This window comes from Procambarus clarkii, chromosome 46 (genome assembly GCF_040958095.1).
Source record: "Procambarus clarkii isolate CNS0578487 chromosome 46, FALCON_Pclarkii_2.0, whole genome shotgun sequence".
NCBI lineage: Eukaryota > Metazoa > Arthropoda > Malacostraca > Decapoda > Cambaridae > Procambarus > Procambarus clarkii.
This window is the reverse complement of record NC_091195.1, coordinates 24585107-24593239: the sequence shown is the minus strand read 5'-3', so window position 1 is coordinate 24593239 and position 8133 is coordinate 24585107. Positions and strand designations below refer to the sequence as shown.

The 8133-nt window shown below is 35.8% G+C and overlaps 1 protein-coding gene across 1 annotated transcript; it reads right to left on the bottom strand.

Annotated features, from left to right (window-relative positions):
* Positions 1 to 5373: 5373 nt before the first annotated feature.
* On the bottom strand, positions 5374 to 5859 carry LOC138350574 (zinc finger protein 211-like). Its single transcript, XM_069301591.1, has one exon. It carries the CDS (start codon positions 5857 to 5859, stop codon positions 5374 to 5376), a length of 486 nt encoding a protein of 161 aa, XP_069157692.1.
* Between the last annotated feature and the right edge of the window lie 2274 nt (positions 5860 to 8133).

Here is an 8133-nt window from a genome sequence, read left to right as displayed (position 1 = left end):
AATGCTGCGTCATCCCCGAGCGAAAGTGTTTTAACAATACCCAAATTTGTAACAAATTAGATGGCAAATTCCTTGGCGTTCTCATTGACCACAAGCTGAATTTCCAGGGACACATTCTAAATATATCAAAAAGAAGTTTCAAAAACTGTTGGCATTCTTTCTAAGATCAAATATTATGTACCTCGCCATGCCCTGGTGACGCTCTATTACTCCCTCATCTATCCATATCTCAACTATGGTATTTGTGCTTGGGGTTCTACTACCCAAAATCATTTACGTCCTCTAATTACTCAACACAAAGCTGCCATTAAGACAATATCCAACTCTGGCCCCAGACATCACTCAGTACCCCTACTCAAATCTCTGAATATGTTAGATATTAAGTCACTGCACATTCTTTGATGTGTATTATACATATATAAAACGCTGAACTGTAATGCCAATCCTGACCTCAAAAGCTTCATTGAAGGTTGTAACAGAGCCCATGAGCACCACACCAGAAATAAATTCAGTTTTGACATTCCAAGAGTACGACTTAATCAAACTAGAAATGCTCTACAAATCAATGGACCCAGAATGTGGAATGACGTTCCCAACCATGTTAAGGACTGTACCTCTCTCAACCAGTTTCAGATAAAAACGAAGCACTACCTAATAAATTCCCTGTAACCTACCTTACCCCTCTATTGTCAACCCATGTCTGTTTTCTTAAACAACGCTGTTTGTCGACCTATTTGTATTTGTGCTGCTTTTTCAGCCATGTTTCCCCCTTTTTTATCTTTATTTTTATTTGTTCTCAATACATTTTATTCTTATACTCATTTAGTATTAAGTATTAGTCATTAAAGTTTTTTCCTGCCCGAAACGCTTTGGGTAATAGTGGCTTTAGGCATTGTATGTACTAGCTCTATCTATAAATCTATCAATTTATGTAAAATCTCTTGTATGTATGTACCTTACCTGAATAAACATTTTATTTTATTTTATTTTATTGATTGGCTGGTGTATAGCGCTCCACACAACCAAAGCTGGTCCATGTATTTACAAATATAATTACCCAGTGCTACCCCGGCCTTCTTGCATTACACAAGTAATGAAAAAATGTGACATATTTACCCCTATAAAGATGTTATTTAATGTAATTTTAATATGAATGCATGCTAATTAGACAATTGATTGGCTAATGCGTACAGCTCCACACACCCAGAGCGAAACCATCTGATTACCCAAAGCCAGCCATAGCTACCCAATCATATCCCAAAACCTCCTTGCATTACACAAGTAATGAAGAAATATGACATATTTACCGACTATAATTATGGCATTGAATGTAGTGTTCATGTGTCCGGATACCGGCGATTATGTAGTATTACTTATTTAACCATAATGCCTTTCACATAAATTATATATATTACTTGAAATGTAGTCACAGTAATGTCTACATCTCTGCCTTTCTTCTGACATATAAATCTTGAAGGTTAATTAGCATATATATGTATGTTAATTAGACAATTGATTTACTGGTGTGTAGAGCAGGTCCATGTATTTACCCAAAGCTATCCATAGTTGCCCAGTGCTACCCCGGCCTTCTAGAATTACACAAGTAATGAAGATATATGACATATTTACCCTCTATAATGATGTTATTGAATGTATTATTAATATGATGCATGTTAATTACACAATTGATTGGCTAATGTGTACGGCTCTACGCACACACCCAGAGCGTGTCCATGTATTTACCCAAAACCACCCATAGCTACCTAATCATACCCCAAAATTTCCTTGCATTATATAAGTAATGAAGAAATACGACTTATTTATCTATTATAATGATGGAATGTAATGTAGAATTTGGAAAAACATGGATTTACTCTGAACTAATCTCTTGATATGTAAATAAGTATATAGTAGTTCAAATAGCAAATGCATACCAGCGAATAATCATCAGCATCTATATAAGAAAACTATTGTCCCATGGAGTTAATTTCACTTCCAGACACCTATTTTTTAATACAACTTCAATGTTTTCTGGCTATTTATGCTAAATATTGGCACTGGAACATTATCTAACACAGTTCAGAGTTACAAACCCATTTAGATTTCAACTTAGATTCAACAGAGCAGAAGAAGTTGTTAAACACTTGGAACAAAATCTTACTGAAGTGACGATACGAGTCATAAATACTCATACTCCACCCAAGTAAAACAGAAACAAACAACACTTAGTGGGCCAGCCAAAGGCTTATGGCCTACTCAGGAATATTCCTGAAAAAAAAAGAGAGAGAAAAAAAAACGAGCTACCGATATGTTAAAATATACCTACTAATTTCTCTCTTGCCATTTACCGGTTATCACTTTAAATTTTGCTAAAATTTACCTACTTAAAATTATATGTTAGATTAAGGACCTCCCCAAAATGCTAGGGGTACTAGTGGCTTTACAAGAATGCTAATACCATGTTATGTATCCTCACAAGCGAATGTACCTTCTTGTATATATATAAATAAATAAATAAATACAGGATTATGTTAGCCAGTCATGCAGGCTAACATAATTCAAATTAAAAAAATTTGAATTGCCAGTCAGACATATATAATTGCCAATTGGGTTAACATAATTGCCAGTCGGCTAATATAATTGCTAGTTACATGCTAATATAATTGTCAATAAGGCTAATATAATTGCTAGTCAGGCTAACAAAATTACCAGTTACAAGCTAATATGACTGCCAGTTACAGGCTAATATGATTGCCAGTTACAGGTTAATATGATTGCCAGTTATATGGTAACTGTCATTTACAGAATAATGAAATTACCAGTTACAGGATAAGATAATTGCCAGTTACAAAATAGGATAATTGCCAGTTACAGGATAAGATAATTGCCAGTTACAGAATAACACAATTGCTAATTACAGGATAAAATTATTGCTAGACAGGCTAACATAATTACCAGTCAGGCTGGCACAATTACCAGTTAGGCAGACATAATTACTATTCAGGCTAATATAATTACAAGTCAGGCTAATTTAATTGCTGTTCAATCTAATTTAATTGCCAGTTAAGGGAAATATAGCCTAACTGCTAAAGTTAGGCCAAAGTAAAAAATTCTAACTCGGACAGTTACAAATGCTAGTCAGGCTACTATAATTTTCAAGTAATTAATTCATACTTCTAATCAAGGGTAGTAAAACTCATAAATAGGCCCAAAACAAAAACAACAAAATGGACATGAGTTTGCAAAGAAATCTGAAATTCTCGTTCCAATACAATGGTTTTATTTTGAGTACATCAAACTGTTTTCTACACCAGATCCGATGTTAGATAATATTACAATAAAATGTCTAACTTATCTACAGAGATTATATGCTAAATAAAGATCTACAGAGAACAAAAATGAAAAAAAAATTATTCATGCAAATATGAAGTCATCAAAACTTTGTTTCATATTTATTAAAATAATCACATATTTCTTTACCTTTGAACAATTTTAAGTTTTTGTACACCGACACCTTCTTTCTTGCCTGGTCTATGAGAAGCTCCTAACTTCAACACTAGACAGCTTCTTTAGTTTTTGCATGGTCAATGAAGAGCACCTTTTCAGATTCAGATGTTTATTCAGGTAAGGTATATACATACAAGTGATGTTACATTAATGGATTGATATATAGATAGAGCTAGTACATACAATGCCTAAAGCCACTATTACGCAATGCGTTTCGGGCAAGAAAAACATTAATATCTAGAACTTAATACTAATTGAGCATAAAGAATAAAAAGTGTTGAGAACAAATACAAATAAAGATAAAAAAAGGGGGAACATGACTGAAAAAGCAGCACAAATACAATAGGTTGACAAACAGTGTTGATTAAAAAAAAAAAAAAAAAAAATAACAGACATGGGTTGACAATAGAGGAGTGAGGTAGATTACAGGGAATTTATTAGGTAGTGTTTAGTTTTTATCTTAAACTGGTTGAGAGAGGTACAGTCTTTAACATGGTTGGGAAGGTCATTCCACATTCTGGGCCCCTTGATTTGCAGAGCATTTCTAGTTTGATTAAGACGTACTCTAGGAATATCAAAACTGTATTTATTTCTGGTGTGGTGCTCATGGGTTCTGTTACAACCTTCTATGAAGCTTTTCAGATCAGGATTGGCAGTCACCTGCACTGACAACTTCTCTAGTTCTTGCTTGGTCTATGAGGAGCACCTAACTTCTACACTGACAACTTCTTTACTTCTTCGGTGGTCTATTTGGAGTACCTAACTTCTTTGCTGACAACTTCTTTAGCTGTTGCTTGGTCTATGAGGCGCACCTAACTTCTACACTGACAACTTCTCTAGTTCTTGCTTGGTCTACAAAAAGTATCTGACTTTCATAGAAGAAGAAAATCATAAAATACCGTTAGATCTTTAACTTTCATGATGAAACATATTTCTCAATCAAAACATAATAATAATAAATAATAATAATTTATTTAGGAACAATACATACATAGTTGGAGAGTTACAGTACAAACATTCTGTTAGATTTAAAGATAGAGGTAGTACATACAATACCTAAAGCCACTAGTACGCATAGCGTTTCGGGCAAGGAGAGGTGGGGAAAAAACACTTAGACTAAAACTTAATAGTAATTGAGCTTAAAGTATAAATTGAATTGAATGAAAAAAAAAATAATAAAAGATAAAAAAAGGAGGGAACATGGTAGAAAATAGCCAATATACAAGTTGGTCAACAAACAGCATTTTTTTTTTTAAATAGTAAGACATGGGTTGACATTTAGAAGTAAGGTAGGTTACATGGAGTTAATTAGGTAGTACTTAGTTTTCATCTTAAACTGGTTGAGGTACAATCTTTGACATAATTGGGAAGGTCATTCCACATTCTGGGTCCCTTGATTTGTAGAGCATTCTTAGTTTGATTAAGTCTAACTCTTGGAATATCAAATAGATATTTAAATAAATAAATAAATGTTTATTTAGGTAAGGTACATACATACAAGAGATTTTACAAAGAACGATGGATTTATAGATAGAGCTAATACATACAATGCCTAAAGCCACTATTACGCAAAGCGTTTCGGGCATTTGTTTCTGGTGTGGTGCACATGAGTTCTGTTACAACCTTCTAGGAAGCGTTGAAGGTCAGGATTGACATTACAATTCAGAGTTTTAAATATATAGAGTACACAAGAGAGGATGTGCAGTGACTTAATATCTAACACATAACAATTACCAATGAAGGACATCCAACTGACTTGGTGATAGCACAATACTGTATTTTCATTAATCTCAATTTCCAAACTTTATATCAGATTAATGGTAAATTACTTTACTAATGTGTGCCTCATTATACCTCAACATTCTCTCAATTGACTTCTGTACTCGAAGACTTTAGCCTATTGCCTAAATGAACTATCTTGTGCTTCTTCACATCTGTAAGACGCTTGAATCTCTTCCCACACTCTGGACACTCATGAGGTCGATCATGTGAGTGCACAAACATGTGTGCTATTATATATTTACGTCTTTTAAAAAATTTTCCACATTCGGCACATTCAAAAGATCTCTCAGCCTCATGCACCATCCTGTGAGTCTTCATATTTCCCAGACGACTGAATCTCTTCCCGCACTCTGGACACACATGAGGTTTGTCACGTGAATGCAGCAGCATGTGAGTCTTAATACTTCCAAGCTGACTGAATCTCTTTCCACACACTGGACACTCATGAGACTTATCACATGCATACACTAACATGTGAACCTTCATACTTCCAAGGCGACTGAATTTCTTCCCACACTTTGGACATTCATGAGGTTTGTCACCTGAATGCACTAACATGTGAGTCTTCATATTTCCAAGCTGACTGAATCTCTTCCCACACTCTGGACATTCATGAGGTTTGTCACCTGAATGCACTAACATGTGAGTCTTCATATTTCCAGGCAGACTGAATCTCTTCCCACACTCTGGACATTCATGAGGTTTTTCACCTGAATGCACTAACATGTGCTTAATTATTTCTCCACGAACTCTAAATTTTTTGCCACACTGAGCACATTCAAAAGGTCTTTCGTCCGCATGCATCATCCTGTGAATCTTCATATTTCCAGGCATACTGAATTTCTTCCCACACTCTGGACATTCATGAGGTTTTTCACCTGAATGCACTAACATGTGAGTCTTCATACTTCCAAGACGACTGAATTTCTTCCCACACTCTGGACATGCATGAGGTTTTTCACCTGAATGCAATAACATGTGAATCTTCATACTGACTGAATCTCTTCTCACACTCTGGACACTCATGACGTTTGTCACCTGAATGCACTAGCATGTGAGACTTCATATCTCCAAGACGACTGAATCTCTTCCCACACACTAGACACTGATGAAGTTTATCTGAATGCACTAGCATGTGAGACTTCATATATCCCAGACGACTGAATCTCTTGCCACACTTTGAACACTGATGAGGTTTGTCACCTGAATGCACTAGCATGTGAGACTTCATATCTCCAAGACGACTACATCTCTTCCCACACACTGGACACTGATGAGGTTTGTCATCTGAATGCACTAGCATGTGAGATTTCATATCTCCAAGACGACTACATCTCTTCCCACACACTGGACACTGATGAGGTTCGTCACCTGAATGCACTAGCATGGGGTCCATAGAATTACCCAAATCGACCCAAATCGGCCCAAAACTACCCAAATCGTCCTAGCATTACGTAAGTAATGAAGAAATGTGGTATATTTACTTACTATAATGTTGGTGCTACACGTAGAACATGATCAAACCTATTTTTACTCTGAAATAATCTAATTTCATAACGAAATGAGACGTAAATATGAGAGAGGTGACGCCATAGGAAGTCGACGGTCCAAGCGACAATTGTGTGGAGCGACTTATCCAAGATATATGGTCGCCAGGAGAGTGTTTGCTGCCATATCAGCCTCTTGTACACAGTGATCCAGTCGTCGTATTTCATGGCTCAAATTGTCGCAAATTTAATTGGTAATATTAACAAGTAGAATGTGTATTTATAATAATATTTTTCATAAACAGCCACAAAATATTTAATATTTATTAAAAAAAAGTGTCTGGAAGTTAAATCAATTCCACATGACAATAAATTTGTTATATAGATACTAGCGTTATTCGTTGGTATGCGTTCGCTATTTAAACTACTCCAGTCCTTTTCGTTCATAGAACACCGAACCCTACACGCTCTCTGATATACAATACAATACAATACAATACAATTTTATTTAGGTAAGGTACATACATACAATAAATATTTACAAGGATTGTTTGACTTATAGGTAGAGCTAGTACATGCAATGCCTAAAGCCACTATTACGCAAAGCGTTTCGGGCATAAATGACTATATATTGCTTAATTAACAAATAATCACAAATAAAGATTATATTTATATATGTTATCAGAAAGGCAGATATAAAATAGTTTGTGTTAATGCATCACAGAGATTATACCTTATTAGAGAGGAAAAATATTCATATTTTAAACAAGGCTTCTTGGCCGACGCTCATCCTAATCCTTGCACAGAAGCCCTCCAGAATTTCTTTATTGAAGATCAGCATTGTTCCAAATGGATAACAAAAACTGGAACTCAACTCAGAATGTATCAGGTTCATGATTTGTACCAAGAGAAACAACAACGGCACTTTCCTGCACCGTGGGAGGTTACACCCTTTCCAGTTTTAATCCCTCCCTTTCCACCCAAGAAGCAAATTAGAGATCAGCCCAAGCTTCGTCTTGAGGCAAAGCTCAACGCCTTAAGCCATATTGATGCTCTGTCCACAGAGCATTCTCTCTCTCAAATTATATACACTGATGGTTCCCTACACCGCACCACGGGTGCAGCTGGAAGTGCAGTTGTCCTGACAATGGGCGATGGCCTATACTTTGAGTGGGGAGTCCGTATAAACAACTGGGCCTCTACCCTTCAGACTGAACTATTTGCCTTGATCCTTGCACTGAAATGTGTACAAGTCTCAAAACTTGATACATTAATTGTAAGTGACTCCTTATCATCCTTAAATGCTCTCAACTCTTTAAGACATAACTGTAACATGCTCGTGTCCGAAGCTAGACAC